At 41.9% G+C, this 20,546-nt stretch overlaps 1 protein-coding gene across 1 annotated transcript; it reads right to left on the reverse strand.

Moving 5' to 3' along the window:
* Positions 1-10,248: 10,248 nt before the first annotated feature.
* LOC149311125 (cytoskeleton-associated protein 2-like) lies at positions 10,249-12,059 on the reverse strand. The gene is given in 2 exon segments (XM_089529482.1): positions 10,249-11,568; positions 11,571-12,059. Coding segments are annotated over 2 exon segments (1,809 nt in total).
* Between the last annotated feature and the right edge of the window lie 8,487 nt (positions 12,060-20,546).

A 20,546-nucleotide genomic window follows, 5' to 3' on the forward strand; every position in this document is an offset into this window, starting at 1 on the left:
TATCCCAGTGACATGCTGAAATATTATGACTGAGCAGTGGTGTCACTAGAAGGTGCAGGGGGAATGCACCAGGTGACACCCTAAAAGGGGGTGACACCACTGCTCCTCAAACACCTACCTAACAACTGAAAAAGAACAGATGATGTTAAAAAGAAACACACATACAAACACACAGGAATACTGCAGGAAACAAAGGCTTTTACATACACATATAAAGTAAAACCTCAGTCCCATTTCAATCATACTTGTTACAGTAAAAATCTAAATGTTACATGCTGGAAATTCTGGGTCCCTTTTCTGTACCACCCTTGTATGCAGCTCCAATAATCAGGGCGAATGATCTCTGAACCAACAGCACACTCAAAAGTGAAGCAAATTTAAAATGTTTAGAAAGGATAGGCAAGTTGGTGAAAAACAATACATAATTTTAAAACACTGAATAATATAAAGTATCAGGTAGTGATGATAAGGAAAGTTACAACATAATAACAATACTTTAACAAACTTAAGTGTTTTAAATTTCCAGCTAAAAAAGAAAGTAATATCTACCACTCCTATAGACATTTCAGGAGTCTTAGGCGTGGGACAGATGGTCCCAAAACACCATGCCACTGCCAATTCTAGGATTAGGGACTGTGCACCAACCCCAAGGTCCCTAACCCTAGCATGGCACGACAGCGGCCTAATGGCAGTGTCCCGTTTACACAGGCGCCACCATCTTGGCATAAGCGACGTGCAGCATATACATGTTGCTACTTGTGACGTCCGCCCGGTGGCTCAAAAACAACCTGGTTTTTCTGGGTTCTTTTTGGTCCAGAGGGATGCCGTGCCATTTGGCTGCTGTGGCGTCCCTCCGGAGGGAAAAAAGCCACAGCCCTTTGGGGAGCTCTGTCCCGGGCCAGAGGCCCTGTTCAGACAAGCCTGAAAGGCCAGCCTGGGGACAGAGTCAGGGTGTTGCATCCAGATGACGCACACCCCAACTCCACCCCTCAGGCCCCCTGATGCCACACATCACTCCACATGGCGCTCTTCCATATGACACAGCACCAAAGGAGTTGCATATAGCTGCAGCAACGTGGCTATGTCGCCTTTTCGAGAGCACAAAAACGAGCCGCTTTTTGCAGCTCCTTTTTGCGCCCTCAAAAGACTGGATTGCAGGGTGAGGTTGCCATGGCCCCGATCTAGCTGGGAAAGGGTGGACATCCTGCCACCCCTTAGGGACTGGATGTACAGCCCCATAGTTGCAGCAAAGGTTTTAAGCAGGGCAGATCTGAATAGCAGGCTAAACACAGACTATCAGGCAAAGAAAACCTGTGCATTCATGGTCATATCTTCATATGCATGTTTCTTTACATTCTAGCTGGGCCTTTATATAAGATTATAAGATTGTCACCATGCATGTGTCTGACTTTGCTAGATATCAAAGGCCATACACATGTCTCAATCTGGCAAACTTTAAAGCTGATTGTCCCCAACGTTGAATATGAATGTTTCCAAGATTGATATGTGCATGCTGGTTCATGCCCAGATTAATTGGTCTCATATCCTGTCTATGAACCATCAGCACCTGTTGAGCCCAGGCTTACTTGCTGAACTCTGGCTCAACTTTTATTTTTTAAAAAGTACCTGCTTTATATCTTTCGTACTTCTTCCTTGTCATATCTTTTCTAAATGAGTAGAGACATATATTTTGTCTTGTTGTTAGATTCATGGCAACACGCCCAGTTGAGTTGTTTTGAGGAAAATAATCATGCCCAATTCAGATATTCTGTGGAGTTTTATACCAATGGGATTTGCCAGAAAACTGTCCACTACAGCCCTAATTGAGTAGTTTCTGTTACACTAAATCCCAATATCCAAAGATACTCCTGAGTATCCATACAGAATGACACATGTCATCCAATTCTAACAAAGAGTTTGGATTCCTTAGCTTTATCAATAAAGAGAAACAAAGTATAATTAACTTATCAGAGACCCACATATTTAGACCTAACTGATTTAAAAGAAAAAGAAAAATTAATTTAATGTAAGCCTTGTTTTTACTTTTTATGGTAAAGTCATAAAAGAATAGTAAGGAATCACAGAACAATAAATTATAAACTTAAAAATTTTTGAACATTAAATTCTTTTTAAAAAATCATTTCTTGAGTGCCATGGTCTGCATTATCTGATAGTCAAATAAATCTTTGTTCTTTTCACAATTTAACTTGAATATCAGTATTGCAAAAACAAAAAAGCAGGAAAATTCCAACCATTTTACTTTCCCTTCCAAATTATTTACCATTGCCCTAAATTAAACCAAAATGCACATCTATCTCCAACTAAAATTTAGCTTCCTATTGACAGCTATTTCTCCATCTTTTTTTTATAAACAATATATCCTTTTCAAAAAACACACAACAACAACTACATAAACATTCCTCCATTCTAATAGTCTGTTTTCTGTTTTCCCCTCTGTTTTCTCCATTTCCATAGAAAGTAAATCCATTTCCATTAAATCCATAAGCTCCAACCAAGTAATTATTTATTGTTTTAAGTGGATTTAATTGTACACCATTGTGCAATCATAGAATAGAATTATAGAGTAGGAAGAGACCACAAGGGCCATCCAATCCAACCCTCTGCCATGCAGTAGGACACAATCAAAGCACTCCCAATAGATGTCATCCAGTGCCCGTTTAAAAACCTCCAAACAACAAGACTCCACCACACTCCGAGGCAGCATACTCTACGGTTAAACAAATCTTACCATCAGGAAATTCTTCCTTACTGTCAGGAAGTTTGAAATCTATTGCTCTATGTAGAGGAGGAGGAGAGCTGCACTTTTCTATCTATCATACAGTCTGAGGTAAAATTCTCATCAACACTTCAGTCACAATACTTGTTAATTAGCCTATTTCGAGCTCATTCCTATTTACATTTAAACTGGCTTGGGATTTGCCTTCGCTACATGTTGGATTCCAAAATGTCCCATTATGAAAGCAGATCTTTTCATTATCCCCTTGTAATCGTTTCTTTTTTTGGCACAATTGTTGTCCCTACTAGTTTGTGTCGCTTCAAAATGCATGTCAATCATCTGTGCATCATCAGTGATGTTAAGTGTCAGACCAGGCAGCTTGGCTTGGGATAGATAGATAGATAGATAGATAGATAGATAGATTAGATTGATAGAAGATTTGATTCATTGGTTTTGCAACTACTTGCCTCACTGATTGCAAGTAGTTGCAAAATCAATAAATCAAATCTACCAATTTTATTTTTTTTAAAGAAATCATGCATCCATAGGACGCACCACAAGAACAAAGACAACACTGTGAGAAGAGGGGAATGGTGGATCTACCAAAAACTGAGGAGCGATGGTAAACACCCCTCTGCCATTAGTACCTCTCCTCCATAATGATGCAATTCAGATCCATCATTCCCATTTGTTGAAAACACTCCGGAATGTATTCTTTCCAAAGGAATCACTAGAAAACTAGTGTCTGGAAAAATTGGGGTTTTAGTGTTAGACTCGTTTTATCACAACAAAAATGGATCATAGGATCGGAACTGGTTTCAAATGGGAACGGCAGTCATATCAACTGATCAGTGATTCACTTTAAATCATAGTGGGAACGAGCCTTCTATGAGTCTTGTTTTAGGTAGTGAAACATCCACCATCCCAATGACCCAATTGCTCCTAGTTTTTTTTGTTCCTACGTAAGTGTTAGATGGAAGGCAACAGAAAAGACAAAAAGTTATCTGGTATTATTTTAAGGTGAGAGCTTTGACTGTAAGCAACAGACAAGCGGGTGTACATTGCCAGGGCATTATAGCCATGTCTGAGTTACCTCTCTATACTTTGGTGGGTTAATTACCGTCATCTACTGTATCTCTAAATTTTATGTGGATGTGTGAAAAGACCATTTAAATTTATAGCCATTTTGGGTTTTCAAATGCAAGTAAATGCAAGTAAATGGCAGATGGCTGAAGATCTGGATTCCTGAATCTTGACCATTGATCTTGACAATGGACTGGATCTGGTTCAATCTAATTTGAGTCAGCCACAGATCTAAATGGATGAATCAAGAGCTGAACCAAATCAGGAACAGTAAAAACAGCCATGCCATTCTTTCTAAATCCCATAGTTTGTCTTGAAAATAAATGAATTAAATAATGAATCAATCAAGGCAAGATAAAAAAATTAATAGTCCCCCCCAACTTACAACAACGGTTCAGTCTTCCCATTTCTAGCATTCAGCATTGTTGAACATGAACAAAATTAATACAGCAGTCCTAATATTCTAAACTGGCAAATAGGTGTCTTTTAGATTCATTGTACATTTTAAGGTGCACATTTCAAATATGTTGGGCCCGAAACAGATGAGCCAACAGAGTAGCTTCCACACGGCTTTGGGTATGTGGTGTGCAAATGATGCATGGCCTTGAACCAGCAGCTCCAAGACTGCCTAAGGTGGCCCAAAGCCACCAGCAAGAAGAGCAGCCAAAAATGCTCCTACTGACAGATCATTTGTGATCATATCTGCTTCATCCCTTAGATATGCATCTAAATTTGTAAAGTTTCAAATAGTTCTAAGCAGTGTTTAACATGATAATACTGACTACTACACTCATTCCTCCCCGTTTGCAGACTTGGAGTCCACGGTTTTGGTCCTCCATGGACAGCAAGAGAGGAAGTAATAAATGGCACACACACCCATGGTGCAGCTGTGGCAGCATGCACAGGAGCATGGTGCCATTATAACCAATGGGGTTTGAATATCCACATTATTTCCATTTGCAGGGGGGTCTGGAACAGATCCCCTGTGAACCGAGAGGAGCAAGTGTAGTTTCTTTTGATAGTGAAATGATCTAAGCACTAACTAGCAATTATCTGAACTTGGGACAATGTGGTGCAGTTCCAGTCTCATGTTAGAATTAGAAATCCTTCTTGTACAGTTTTGCTATCCTGGCTAGGATTACCTCCACATAAGCAAGCATGTCAGATAAATAGGTAGTACTTTTTTTGTTATATTTCAGTGTTAGCATTACTTTGGTCTTTGAACTGGCTTAAGATCATTATATCTCTACATACCTTCACTCCATTCAGAACTTGGAAAAGTTACTTTTTGAGACTACAATTCCCAGAATCCCAAGTGGCCATATTAGCTGGAGGTGCTAGAACTTGTCGGCCAACCCCCCTCAAGTTTTCCAAACCATGCTTCTATTGTGCCTGATTTCCAAAGAAATTTAAAAAGATATTTAAATATTTCCAGTTCTTTAAAGGAGTGCATTAATTGTTATCAAAGAACGGGAATAATAACATCCTTTGCCTCCTATTTTACTTCAGTCTAACCAATATGGAATCAGTCTGAGTGAAAATTCACATAATGCCAATAAATACATTGTATTTGATGATGTTTAACCATATTTTAGAAAGAACGCTTAATACCCTTCATTTTGATTTTTAAATTCTGCAAAATCTGATGCTGAGAGTTTCAGACATTGCAAGGCTCTGATCTGCATTAAGAAACTGACTGCTCAATTTATTGTATTGTTAAATAATTGATGTAGTTCTTGGGTCCTTAATAAACCATTTTGCTGCATATAATACTACTGGATATAGTAGAAATGTGAGCAGCCTTCAGGCTACTAACTCACCTGGCTATCATTATTCTCTGTCTTTAGATACTCTGTGTTTTCCACTAGTACCTGCACCAATGGACCGTATTGCATTTTAGCATTTTTGTTGTTGTTGTGTGCCTTCAAGTTGTTTTTTTACTTATGACATCCCCGAGGCAAATCTATTACACTCATCCCACCACATTTGCTGGTGTTAGGGGCACAGGACCTCCGTGTATGTGGAAAAACTACAAATAACAAAAACACTGTATTATTACCTGAGAGAACACCTCTCTAGCAATCTCTAGGTCCTCTAGTGAAACTCTTGTGATCAACATCTGCCAGATATTGACCACAGAATTACACTGGAGGAGCTACAAATGCCTAATGGAATGCTCTGTTTAGGAATCTCTAGGTCCTTCGGTGCAATTTTTGGTTAAAGGTGACCATAGAGTTGCACTGGAGGACCTAGATATTCCACTGGCTCTTTTGGATTTTAGTATAAGAAGAAAGTTATGAATTTTTTTTTACAAAAAATATTGACTTCCAGATGAACTCAAGTTTCTTTTTGCTATAACTGTAACCTTTTCCCCAACATCCTATCAATCTTCAGTGATACTTGCAAGCATTTTCTTATTGCTCTGTACTAAAACATGGCTATATATTAAAAGCTGCTTGGTTAGAAGAACCTAAAAATGAAGCTACAATCCAAGAAGATGGCACTTTTACATTCCATATATCACACTGAGGTAATCCTACCCATGTTTACTTAGAGATAAAGGCTACAGAGCGCAGTTGTCTGTAAAGTAGATTTACTGCATTCAGACATCATCATCATTCTCACCTTCATCCTTTATTTAATAGTGCCATCAGTGTACATGCTGCTTTACATGAGCGGGTTATAATTGTTAACTTGACAGTTCCCTGCCCTTAGGCTTACAATCTAAGAAGACAGGACACACAAGGATAACAGGATAGGAGTAGAAGAAGGGCTTATGTCCAGAAGATGTTGGCTGCTGTTCTTTCCATCAGTAGCCACCACAGAACAAGTTGGGATGGAGGGATGGCCGTTCTTCACCTGCTGAGATGTTCTTTATCAGTGGAAGGGGAATTATCCTCCTGACACAGAACTGAGATTAATTTTTGGTGTTGGTGTGAGGAGGTCTAGGCTCTTTTTAATAGTCTTCTTTTTTCTCCTTTTTTCCTTTCCACACTTGGCTTTCTACTTGTTCTGCTGCAATGGCATCACTCTGTGTGGTAACACATAGTGTCACCCCTCCATTAACCCCTTCCCATGCCACACAATACAGAATCCTTACTAAAAAAATTTTTGTTCTGATGTTACTCATCAGTCATAATTCCCATATATCACTGAATGTAATGGTAATAGTTGTGACATGAAGCAACTGGCAAAATTAAAATTATACTGTACCTTTAAATTACAATATCATACGCACAGCCTAAATGCATTTACAGTTCCCCCTTCATGTCTGCAGGGGTTCTGATCCAGACTCCCCCCCCCCTCCCGATGGCAAAAAACGCAGAACCTCGAGTCATATTCTTACCAATGATGACATGATGTGTGCACAACTGCTCTGGCATGGTTGTGTGCACACACCATCATGAAGAGGCTTGTAAAGTTGTCCCTTGGAACTCGTGGGGGATCCGTTCTGGACCCCCTTGTGAGTTCCAAAACTTGCACATATTCAAGCCCCATAAGCTTGAATGGGGCACCTGCATGCGGAGAGCATGCCATGGGTGCACGCCCCACTGGGGTTAATGCCGGTTCCCCCTCCGTGGATTTTTAGGTCTGCGGATTTCAAATCCGCAGGCTTAAAGGGGTGACTTGAGTTTCATGTGGTTAAATAAAACATCTGGTAAAATTTGGTAAAATTTTATGTTTATTTTATGTTTAAAATTTTAAATTAAATTAAATTAAATTTAAAAAACCTGGGGCCTCTCCTTTCTCCTCCCACTGAGCCTTCCCCCCCCCACACACAGCATCTCTTCAACATTTTAAAGGAATGCAGATGAACCCCACAGCTTGTTTCTGCGAAAAGGCAGATGTCTGGAAGCAGTGGTGTCACCCTGCCCCCTAGAGTGTCACCTGGTGCAGTGTCCGGGAATGCTGCCAACACACACTCACATGGCTGATAAGAGCCTGCTTGGCAAAAGGAAACCATGCTGAGTTGCCAAGAAGCAGTTCCTCAAGCAACAATACCAAACGACATCCAATAGAATAAGCCACTAGCCTGTCCAAAGTTCAGGATTACAGAGAGCAATACTACCAGTCCGGTCTAAGGTCAAGAGTGCCAGAGGGTTGGTCAAGTGTCTGGTCTGAGGTCAAGGATTCAAATGCAGTCTAGGAAGCCAGGAGTCAGATCAAGCAGCATTCACTACTGAGAACTAATAGACTCTGACAAAGAGAGCTCAGCATCTGCCAGGTGCCTTATATCTAGCTCCCTTATCACAGCTGCTGAGTGGTTAATGAGCATTTCTCAGCAAGCCTCTTGGAACGCTGAAGGCATATCCTTTCTGATCTCCTCTGGCTGAAGGAAGAAATCTCAATACTCTGATCCTCTATGTCTCCCAAGTCTGGCACTTCTACTGGGGCAAGGCTGAGCTGATGAGCCCCAGGCTCCACTGGAGAAGTTCCCTCTGAGTTAGGGTCTGGCTGAGTCAAATCCACTGGGGCTGGGAGAGCAGAGTTGGGACCCGGCAGGGCAGAACTGGGGCCTGGCACAGCTTCAGGTTCCTCCTGTACCTGAGGAGCTGTGTCCTCCGAGTCATCCTCGTGGCTGGCCATGACATGCAGTCTGCATCCCCCACACTCCCCTAACAAAGTTCTGTTTGGCTGTAACACTGGCCCTGTACAGACAGGCCCTTTGCGGCATCATGTCGACATGCTAGGGTTGCCTCGTGGCGGCGCATGAACACACCCTGCAACCTTAGCACGTCGCCATGATGCCATAGCTGTGCAGCACCGTCTAGACAGTGCACACAGCTATAATGTCACTCCTGTGCAGCATCCAGATGGAGCCATGCAGCAGCGACATACTCGCGCTGCTGCCAGCTGTTTACGGCGGGGCAAAAAGTGTCTGCTTTTCAGCACTCTTTTTTTCACGCAACCACACCACACAATTTGGTTGTTGCAGCATGGCTACGTAAAAAAGAGAGGCGGCTCCCGGCCGCCTCTTTCTGGCGGTCTGTACCCCGCCACTGACTCAATTGTTTATGGGCCTCTCCCCCTGCTGGCTACTACCATGAACTTCATCCTGCCTATTAGAGCAAATGGGAGGAGCAACATAACACTGTTTATTTTAATTATCTTATTGATAGCTATTGGTACAAAATCCTCTAAGCATTATGCTTTCTTTCTTCCACAACAGTTCAAAGTGTTGATTATGAACTATAAAGCTCCATAAAGCTCAAGTCCAGGATGATATCTTCCCATATAAGCTAGCTTGAGCAATAAGATCTTTCAGGAAGGCCCTTCTTTCAGTCCCACAGCCTTCAGAAGTATGTTTGATGGAAACATAGGTGAGACCCTCCTTTGTGGTGGTTCCCAGACTTTGGAAATCCCTCCCTAGGGAGGTTAGGGTGAATCCTTACTTGCTATCTTTTTGGTGGCACAGGTGAAAATCTTTGTATCCCAACCAACCTATGGGAATTTATCATTAACAACAAAGGGGATTTTTATAGTGCTATATAACATTAATAATAATAATAATAATAATAATAATAATAATAATAATAGATTTATTTGTATCCTGCCCAATCACAGGGAATCCATGTGGCTAAGAAAATATAATACAGAAAATACAATAAAAAGAAATAATCCCTTCCCAATCCCCTGACCAATACTTAAACAAGACAAAATCAATAACAATGTAAATACAATAGCAATCAAATGAAAATATAAAAGCATTACAAATCAATGAAGTTCTTTTTTTGTTCCAATAAATGTTTTTTATTTTTATTAAAACAAAATTTAACACATTTTGAAGATGAATTGTACAAAACCCACATTTAGTGAATTACCATCAGTTACATTCCAGTTCTTTTTTTTCTGAACTTTATTAAACTTCCTTGATTACTGAAATCTTCCTGTATAAACTTACTTTAATATACTGAACTCTTAACTAATCTTTTTACACTACCGCTGAATTCTTAATCTTAAACACTATACTTTTGTGCCAACAGTTCATTGAAATAAATCTGCTTTATCTTCAACACTAACACATTTCTTTAAAAACATTTAAATAATTAAATAATATGGAAATAATTTAGTTTAGGAACTAGTTTAGGAACTATTAAGTAAATATATCAGATCTGAGAAGATATCTATAAAGTACACTACAAATAGTACCAGATGTGGGAAGATAATTATTGATTACATGTTTGAAGGCGACAGATAGACACTTTAGTTAAATACAAAGAAAATGCTTTTAAAGCTGTTTTCCAGGTTAAAATAAAAATAAGGTTAGTGTTATCCATGGTGAATGTTGCTGCCAAGACCATACAAGTTGGGAGTGTATCATCCCCACGGCCTATTTATTTGATATTTTAATACCATAGTAAGAAAGAGAAGCATTCATTTATACAGAGCTACAGGAGCTGAACACAATCTTTTTTAAAATGGTACTATCACTCTTTGGACAGTTCTTGTGGATAAACTTTTTGCAGGGCACTGTTTTGTCTACAGATGAAACCAGTACCATCATCTCCCATTTCTCCAAGCTCTTGAAGCGAAGAAACACAAAGGTTGCGCTCTTTCAGTTCTTTTGGCAACTTGGACTTCTTCTCATCTATGTGGCGAGCGTATCTCACAGGGGTTAGATATTTCAGATCCTTAACAGCAGAATCATTTACTTCACACTGTAGTTTTTTCTTTGCACTTTCCAAATAAGGAGTAGTTGGCAAATTATATTTAATTAAGAACGATCCCATGTTGTCATTTTCAGGAGTTTTAAACTCCAAGATTTCATCTTTGTCTGTGTTGCTGTCACTCTCCTCCTCTTTTTTACATAACGCAGGCTTACAACTCTGTTCGTTTCTTGGACTTTTTTCAACTGCATTTGGGAAATTCTCTTCATTACTTGAGTCCATATTTTTATTCAAAGGAGCTTCCTTGGAAACAGTGTCTATCTTATTTTTATCTAAATTGACTTCCTTTGCCTCATCATTTTGAGTGATTTCTTTCCTCACACATTCTTCATCAGATTTTCTTAGATTTGTTGTAGCCTTCATAGCATCAGCTAACGCATGACATAATTCATCGTTTGGCTGTGCTCCTGCTAGAATGGCACTTTCATAAATACCAAGCACCTTTTCAGTGGAGCGAAACTGTTCAAGGTGCATCTGGCATACCCAATATTTGGCAAGCTTTTTTGCATCAGGAACTTGAAGTATGAGTTTTTGCAACGTGGAATAACCCGTCTCAATTAAGGATAAACATTCTGCAAGTGTCTTATTAACTCCATCACTGACGATTCCTTGTTCATCTTCTTCTGCTATAGCAGCCCAAAATGACTTAGCTGGTTCTATTACAGTTTGCCCAACTGTTTCTATTTCAGTCTGAGCAACAGCAAATACTGGAGCAAGTGGCTTCTTGATCCCTTCCTGTGACTGCCATTCAGCTAGCTGAGTTCTTCTCACTTCCGAAGATCTTGACCGAATACTGTTTCTCTTGTCAACTGATTTTGAAGCTGACACGGTACTACGGGTTTCAGAAAGAGGTCCTGCTAAAGTTTCTCTTACAGTTTTAGATACATTAGGTTTCTTTGTTCTGTGCACAGAATTATTAGTATTGGGTGGAACAGCCTTTAACACTGGTTTCCAATTTCGGACAGGGTTTATTTGGGCTTCTCCTTTATGCATTAATGCACTACTAAGAGATTGCTTCTCGTGAGACAGAATGGCCTTGGGATGGCTGACAGACACTCTCACAGTTGGCCTGTTTGGAGAAGGGTTACACCTTCAGGCTTAGAAGCACCTACTGTGCTGGTAATCTTGGTGTCCCTAGTACACTTACTACTCTCTGTGGTTCCAGTTCTCACCACTGACTTAGGTGGAACATCCAAAGAATGTCTTTTACTCTGGTTTTCTGGAACTTTTCTGAATGAGTTTATCTTAGATGACACAATCCTACCACGATATGAACCAAGTACACGCTTCTCCGAGAGGCATGCACCAGGATTGGGGGTAGTTATTTTCAGCTGTTTCTCTTTTGCATTTCTGTTGAGTGAGAATGTCTTACTGAATGGGGTGCCCTTGTTTTTGTTTTCGGCAGGGTCAGAAACTGCTTTAGTACTGAACAGAGAAATACAATTTGTAGCTGTATCAATTTGCTTCAATACAGTGGGAGATTTTAAGGCCTTTGGAGAAATTATATTTTCCCCCAGAGTGCTGTTTAGTTTGTTCTGTGCAGATCCATTTACATTTTCTTTGTCCTCCATTTTTGCTTTACCGATAAAACTGTTGTCTACTTTCACTTGACTAACTTTCTCGATGCTCCACTGCTTTCCTCTCTAATGAAGCTCTGCTGCTGCAACTGCCATCATCATCAACCGCCGCCGCCCCTCAGTCATTTTGAATTGAAGCACGCCGCAAATCAATGAAGTTCATAAATAATCCCTTTCCCAGTCCCTCAACACATGTTCAGATCAAAACAATATTAACAAATTAATTATCAACATAATATAGTACCTGAGAGAAGAAAAAGGGAAAAGGAAAGAAAAAGAAAGAAAAAATATACCAAATACAATACATCAAAAAACCATAATCCAAATAACTTTTCAGACATAATAAAACACAGTTTGTCATAATTACAATAAAAAGGGACAATTATAGCAGTTCAAGGTTCATAGAAGGCCAAACACACTTTCCAGGACCGCCTGTCTTGCAGTGGACTGCTACGGAGATACAGGTGGGTGGGTGGAGGGAAAGGCAGAAGCGGGTGTACAGTACCACCTCATCCTCCAGAGCTCCCAAGTAGACTGATGGAATGGGTGAGGGGGAGGCAAAGGGCAAGGTTTTAAGGCTCCAGCCCAGCCAGTGTCCCAGAAGCCTCCTCCTCCTCCAAATTGTTAACTTGACAGGGCAGGGAACTGTCAAGTTAACAACTGTAACCCACTGCAGCTTGCAGGCAGACCGATGGAATGGGTGGGGCAAGTACATTTGTAGCAAGTACATTTCTATAGAGCTTATCGTGAACTAAGCATTCCCTAAGCAGTTTACAATGAGTAAGCCAATTGCCCCCAACAAGCTGGGTACTCATTTTACTGACTTACAAAAGGATGGAAGGCTGAGTGGATCTTGGAGCCCTCCTCGATCAAACTTACAATATTGTGGCTGTAGTAGGTTTAATCTTTGTTTTAAAGCAATATTTTAAATGGTTTTAATTGTGTTGTTGGTTTAATACTTTTTAAACCTCAACTTTTGTATGTTTTTAATTATGTCTGTTCAGAGAGAGAGAGATTTATTCCTTAGTAAGCCCCCTTGGGTTTCAGTCTGGGGAATAGGTAGAGTACTATATAAGTAAAAGGATGGATTGTGAGTGGATAACAAAAGAGAATGTGTGTCTGTGAAAGCTGTAATTCCAAGACCATGAGATCTAGATACCTGACACTTTAAAGGAAAACCTGGCATGCATCAGTTAAATGTAAACTAATTTTAGTAATTTTTAAATATATCTCAGTGTTTGAAATCTGAAATATTGCCATCAATCACTATTCAGCAGGCTTCCCTAACCAGCTCATAGGTCTGAGTCAATACATTTTGAAGCCATGAAAAAAAAAATTCTAAGAGAATTATAGAACTTCCACTCTTCTCCATTATGAAGAGGTATCCCCATGGGCATGGACTGGGCAAATGTTTCCCGCAGGGGCCATGTGCCATTTCTAATGTTAGATTTGTGTCCATTAATCCTCTTGTGTAGAGACTGTCCTATTTGTTCAATGTTTAGAATGGAGACTTCAGCTATGAAAGAACTTTAAAAGACCCTAAAGAATAAAAATATACAATTGAGCACTAAAGTTGAAATTATCCAGGCAATCCTATTCCCCATCACTACCTACAGATGCAAGAGCTGGACAGTAAAAGAAGCAGAGAGAAAGAAAATAAATTCATTTTACATCGGGTGCTGGAGAAGAGTGCTTAGGATACCACGGGCAGTCAAAAAGACATACAAATGGGTCCTGGAACAGATCAAACCAGAAGTCTTCTTGGAAGCCAAGATGAAAAAATTGAGGCTGTTGTACTTTGGCCAGATCATAGAATCATAGAATCGTAGAGTTGGAAGAGGCCACAAGGGCCATCCAGTCCAACCCCCTGCCATGCAGGAACACTCAATCAAAGCAATGACAATGTATGAATCATTTAAAAAGATGATAATGCTAGGAAAGGTAGAGGGCAGAACAAAGGGAGAAAGACAGCACACCAAACTGCTATACTCAATCATAGTTTTTTGTGTGGTTTTCGGGCTATGTGGCCATGTTCTAGAATAGTTTCTTTCTGACATTTTGTCAGCATCTGTGGCTGTCATCTTCAGAGAATGCTTGCCTGGAAAAATTTGGGTGTATACACACACACACACACACACACACACACACACACACAGTGTGAGCCTGGGAATGCAGCAGTGATTTGCATGTGTATTGTTCTGTTGCTGATGGCAGGCCTCTCAGGCTGGGAGGCTAATGCAAAAGAGGATTAGTGTCTCAATCAGAGATGTCACTGACTTGAATTTGCAGGATCTGTGCAAAGCAATGGAGGACAGTAGTCTTGGGGATGTTTCATCCAGAGGGTCACCATGACTCGGGATCAACTCAAGGGCAATTAACAACAAACAACAGAGTACAGAGGGGAATTGCTGGCATAGGATGGTAAAGGAAGAAAAGCAAGGAAAGACAGATACCAGGAGCCCAAATAAGTCATTGGCAAAATCTAATTCCTAGGTGTCTACAGCACTATTATTTAGAATTAATTAGATCTACAGTATGAGATTGCTGTGGGAGCTGTACTCCAAATAACTTGTGCAACCAACCATGCTGCTGTTAAAATGTTTGGATTTGTGGTTAAACAATGCTGGAATGAATTCTGGTTTGTTTCAAATTTGTCAACAAGAATAAGTTTTTCTAGTCTGGTTACTGACCCCACTGGTGATGTTACATCACTTGTTTTTCAAATTTTGATTTTAGCTTCTCAGCTATCACCATCTGGACTGGATTTCAAGCTTCTGAGGCATTTGTACATTGTAGTATCATAAACACTATGTTTTGGAATCACAGTAACACAGCTAAAACTTTATGCCGTATTCTATGGGTTTATATGCCATATACAGTCCGCCTTCCATATACACTGACTTGCAATCCGCAGATTTGAGCATACGCGGATGGCAAGCCCACCGGGGGGGTGGCATTGGCAGAGGTGTATTAGGAGGAAGTGGCAGGGATGAGGAGGAGGAGGAGGAGAGAGAAGGAGAACGAGGGAGAGCAGAGAAGAGGAGGAGGAGGAAGAAGAAAAGGAGGACAAGCGGCACCAGGGCAACAGAGAGGGGTAAGAGGAGTAGGAGAAAGTGGAGAATGTGGGGAAGAGGAGGAGGAGGAGGAAGGAGGAGAAGGCAAGGGAAGTGAAGGAGGAGGACAAGAAAGAACTGCAGCAGCAGCGATGAGGGAAGAAAAGGGCAAGGAGGAGAGGGGGAGGAGGTGGAGAAGAGGAGGAGGATGAAGAGGTACCCCTTGCTGCCTGCTGCAGTGAAAACAGTGAGGCTGGGATCAGGGAGGAGGCAGGGCAAAATGCCATTGTCCTCAATGGTGGTGTGGCCATGTGGCTGCACCACATTGAGTGCTATGGGACCTGAGAGGTATCTGCAGGGTCGGGGTCTGGAACGGATCCCCCAAGGATACTGAGGGACCACTGTACTGCCTTTCAGGGAACTTTCTTTCACTGAATGGCACTGACTCTTCATAAGTTGTAACATGTGTATGCAGTGCAAAGTACTGTGGAACAATCTCATAATGGAGACCAAAATGACCCCTAAAACTAGTTTGGTCAGTTTTACACAAAAAGATAGTTTGGATTTAAAAACCAGTTTTACAGAGTCACAAGAAAGGTTCTAACTGGGGAAAAAAGGATCCTCAAAACTGCTTGAAATAATGCTGAGGGAAATTGCTAATGAGACTACTATAAATACAGACAGACCCCTTAATACCTTTGTGTGTATGTGGTTTTTCAGCTGTCTGGTCATTTCAATAGGGGTAAATTTAATTGTTTTACTATTTGCTATCCTGATTGTTTTACTATTGATGGTTTTGCTATTTGTTTCCAGTCTCCAGTTATTGAAATTCTACTCGATGAGGCATAGGGACACAATGTAGGGTACCGATCAAATGTTTGAATCCTCTCCCAAACAAAATGTTCTCCACACAAATTTGTGTTTTGGGGTAAAATTTCATAATTTGCTCTTTCTCTTCTCTGTCATTCTATTTCTGTATTCAAAAGGAAATTTGAGCCCTTACTTGGAGACTCTTGGCTGCCATCTGCTAGATATTTTACAGAAGAAGGTTCCTAAACAGTATGCAAATATAGTCACTATTGAAAGTGCCAATATGAAATTTCATGGTTTCCATGCTTAGGACTGGAGCTTGATTTCTTCTTCTTTTTTTTAATCGGTCTGTATCATTTAAATGGTCTCATATGTGTATATTTGCAGTAGTTCTTTGTGGAGACTAATTTCAAGCTCTGTTTTACAGTCAGATAATAGATTTTATGCTACTGAAGGAAATGTTGACCAGTAATATGTTTTTGCAGGAATATTTTAGGGGCCCTTTCCTAAAATATGTGAAAAGTCAAGTATGGAAAATTACCATCTTCCTGGTAAATGATGAGGAGAATGTGTGAACAAGTGGACACAGGACACCTGGAATGAAGACTCTTACATAATTCTCCAAGGATTACATTATACTCTGAGCCCTCAGGTAGCAATATCAATAAGGGTCAAAAACAAAAAATGAAATACAAAGGCTTCTCTAGTCTCAAGGCTAGAGAAATTGTTAAACAGTTACCTGATAGCTTAGAGTCTCAAAGAAATGTTAGGATTCTTAAATCATGGAAGGGCCAATTCAACTCCCTACAAGAATCCAGGTAAATGAAGACAATTTATTTAAAGAATTGATTTTTAGAGAATATTTAAAAATTATATTTTTTCTGGTGTGAGAAATGTGAGTGTGTGTGTACATTTTCCTTTAAATTGTGGGAGGGAATACCATCATTTAGATGCAATTCACAATATTCTTCACAATTAGCCATGATATCTAGAGTTGATGGGAGTTGCACTTCAACAACATCTGGTAAAAGGTAAAGGCTTTCCCTTTGACAAGGTGGTCAAATTGTGTCCAAATATAGGGTCGGCACTCATCTCCATTACTAAGCCAAAGAGCCAGCGTTATCAAAGATGTGGTGGTGATCCTTCCTATAGCCAGTAATGTCACTAGGGTTGGTGTCATCTGGTCTGGTAACTCATGGTGTCATTCCCCCTAGACCAGAAAGGGATGCTGGGCTGTGGCAGTAGCAGTGGGCTGCCCCACTCTCTCTTCCCTCCCACTGCCTCACTTGCCTGCCCGCTGTCACCTGCCCACCACCTGGCCAGATCTAGAAAGAGTTTCTAGGGGGCAGTCTCTCCCTCCCTTCCATCCTGCTGCTTCAACCATTCACCTGCCTGGTTACCCAGCTGCATGACCACTCACCTGGCCAGACCCAGGGAAAGGAAAGGAAGGTAGGGTAACACTCTGCATCCTTGTACTCTTCCACATAACGGAATAACAGAAATTTCCGTTTTTCAAGAAATGGCTGCTCTGTGAACGCTTTGTCGACGGGAGAGGAGTGGGACATCTCAATGACACTTTGGAAGCGTAACCAGCTTCTGGAGCATTTTGTCAATGATTTAAGCATGGTAAGTGCCTCTGTGTGATAATCCCCATATAATTGTCATCAGCATATTGGGGACACTGAACCCCCAAACTCCAGATGACCTCTCCCAGAGGTTTCATGTATGTATTAACGGGGAGGAGAAAACTTAGTCCTAAGGGACTCCACAGCCCAATGGCCAAGCCACTGGATAAGAATCCCACAGCAGCATCTTCAGACATGCTGTACTCTCCTCCCCACAGAGACCAGAACAGTACCCTCAAGTCCCTCCTGGAGAGGTGGTCCAGAAGGATACCATGGTCAAAGGTATCAAAAGCTACTGAGAGCTCCAGCAGAACCCCAGCCGGTTCTCTGTTCAGGTCATCCATTAAGGCAACAAAAACTGCATCTGTCTCATAATCTAGTCTGAAGCCAGAAATGGATCTATATAATCAGTTTCATCCAGAAAACTCTCAAGATTGGAGACCATCAAATACTCCAGAAGCTTGCTGACTGGACGATAATTATTCAAAATGGCACAATCCAGGAAGCCATTTTTACACTAATGGCCTAACTACAGCTTCTTTTAGGCAGAGCAGAAGCTCCTCTTGCTGCAGTGAGGCTCCTCTTGCACAACTTCCCTTATCCACTGTACCACTTTCCTTCTAGCTACTTTCAGGATCCAGGAAGGGGAAGGATACAGTATACATGTGGCCCTCACCTCACCAAGGATCCTGTCCACATCCTCAGGTTGCACAAATGCATTCAATAATACAGGACAAGCAGGTGCCAAGATAGCATACACTAGACCTGTATGAACTACAGAATCCAAGTCAGAGTCATGATTCTGTCTGGAAAGTATCTTGCAAATTCTTCACAGAGGACTGTCAAGTGATCTTGATTTTCTTCTTGTCCAGAGTGTAAAAGCCCCTGACCACTTGAGACAGCTCCTCTGGATGACACTGTGCAGATGCAATGAAGACACAGAGAGGTATAGTTTCTTCACTGCCACTATTGCCATGGCATCTGGGCTCTACCCTGTGTTCAGTCAGATTCACTCAGAATCATCCATCTATTCTCATTTATTTCATCACTGCCAACTCCCTACTGAACCAGGGGCTTACTTGATTCAACACCATGAGAGGGAACACTTAAGGGTGAAAGTATCCACTGTCCTGGTCATTTCCCCCTTCCAGAAATCAGCCAGGGCTTTGACAGGATCACCTAGGAAGGCAACAGGAAATTCCCTGAGAGTTGTCAGAATCCATCTGGATCCATCCTCCACTCCATCCCTGCAGAGGTGTTGAGTCCAGTAATCTATACCCACAAGGTACTGATCAGTCCTTAACAAGAGAACTGTAGAAAGTTCTTCATCCCATATCATTATCCCACCCACCATAGAAAACCAGACCCAGAGCATAACTTGCAGCATGAGTGTCACCAGATATTACTTGGGACAGTGCCATCATTTTCATGGTGGACATGAAGTCCTGAGCTACTCAAGACATAGTGGTCTCTCCATGGATGTTGAAGTTCTCCTGTACAAGGTGAGAAGGGAACTCCAACACTGCTCTGAGACCAACCTAGCCACCTGGGTGGTATCTGATAGCCCCTTATGCAAACCCATTGCCCCTTTGCATATAACACATTAGTACACGGAGAAAGGCTTCCCCCTTCTACTCAGAATAGTCCCTGAGGTTGACTCCAGAATGTCTAGGAGGCTACTAGCCATGCTGTCCCATCCCCACCATAGCCCTCACTACCAGAAACACACTGGCTGAGCTTTAAGTTCTACTACTATTAAACAGGATCTTGGACAGTATGGTTATTATTATTATTATTATTTTAAAAAAATTATTGAGAATTTAAACACATAACAATGCAAAAGACATTAAACTAAGACAACTCTAATATCAAAATGATTGTTACTAAGAATGATTTCTTAATAAATGATACTAAATCTAACCTATATTACACATACAAAAACACCAAGACTAACAAATAACAACTACTCTAACACTCTACATTCAATGTAAAGTCGAAGGCTTTCATGGCCAGCATCCATAGTTTTTTGTGGGTTTTTCAGGCTATGTGGCCATGTTCTAGCAGAATTTCTTTCAGACGTTTTGCCAGCATCTGTGGCTGGCACCTTCAGAGAATGCTTTGCCTGGAAAAAATTGGTTGCATATATACTGTGAATCACTCCACGTGCAGGGCTAAATAGGAGGAGTTTCTCCTTCTGGGGCTGGCTGGCCAACGGCTGCTGGCAGGGGGCGGGCTGTTGGAGCTCCAGCCTGCCCCCATTGGCCAGCCAGCCTCAAGAGGAGGAGCTCCTCCTCAGGCAGGGCAGGAAGGGGTGGGGGTCCTCTTCCTCCTTCCCGCCCTTCCCGCGGCTGTCAGACAGCCACGGGCAGGGCAGGGCAGCAAGGGGGTGGGGGTCTTCCTCCTTCCCGCCCTTCCCACGGCTGCCAGACAGCCTCGGGCAGGGCAGGAAGGGGGCGGGGGTCCTCCTGCCCCTTCCCTCCCTTCCCGCAGCTGCCAGACAGCCGCGGGCAGGGCAGGAAGGGGGTGAGGGGTCCTCCTCCTCCTTCCCGCCCTTCCCGCGGATGCCAGACAGCCGCGGGCAGGACAGGAAGGGGCGGGGGTCCTCCTCCTCCTTCCCACCCTTCCCTCGGCTGCCAGATAGCCGCGGGCAGGGCAGGAAGGGGCCCTCCTGCCCCTTTCCTCCTTTCTGGTGGCTGCCAGGCAGCCGCGGGCAGGGCAGGAAGGGGGTGGGGGAAGAGGAGGAGGAAGAGGAGGAGGAGGGAAGAAGGAAGGAAGGTAGGAGGAGGAAGAGGAGGAGGAGGGAGGAAGGAAGGAGCAAGAGGAGGAGGGAGGGAGGAAGGAGGAGGTGGAGGGAGGAAGGAAGGAAGGAGCAGGAGGAGGAGGAGGATTTCCATTCCATTTGTACAGGTCTGCTTTATTTTAACAATGATAGTGGTGGTGGTGATGATGATGATATCAGTCAGTTTCTGAGACATGCACTCACTCTTTCTGAA

This window comes from Sceloporus occidentalis, unplaced genomic scaffold, assembly GCF_023333645.1.
Source record: "Sceloporus occidentalis isolate IW3139 unplaced genomic scaffold, rSceOcc1.0.p SCAF_6, whole genome shotgun sequence".
In the NCBI taxonomy this organism is placed as follows: domain Eukaryota; kingdom Metazoa; phylum Chordata; class Lepidosauria; order Squamata; family Phrynosomatidae; genus Sceloporus; species Sceloporus occidentalis.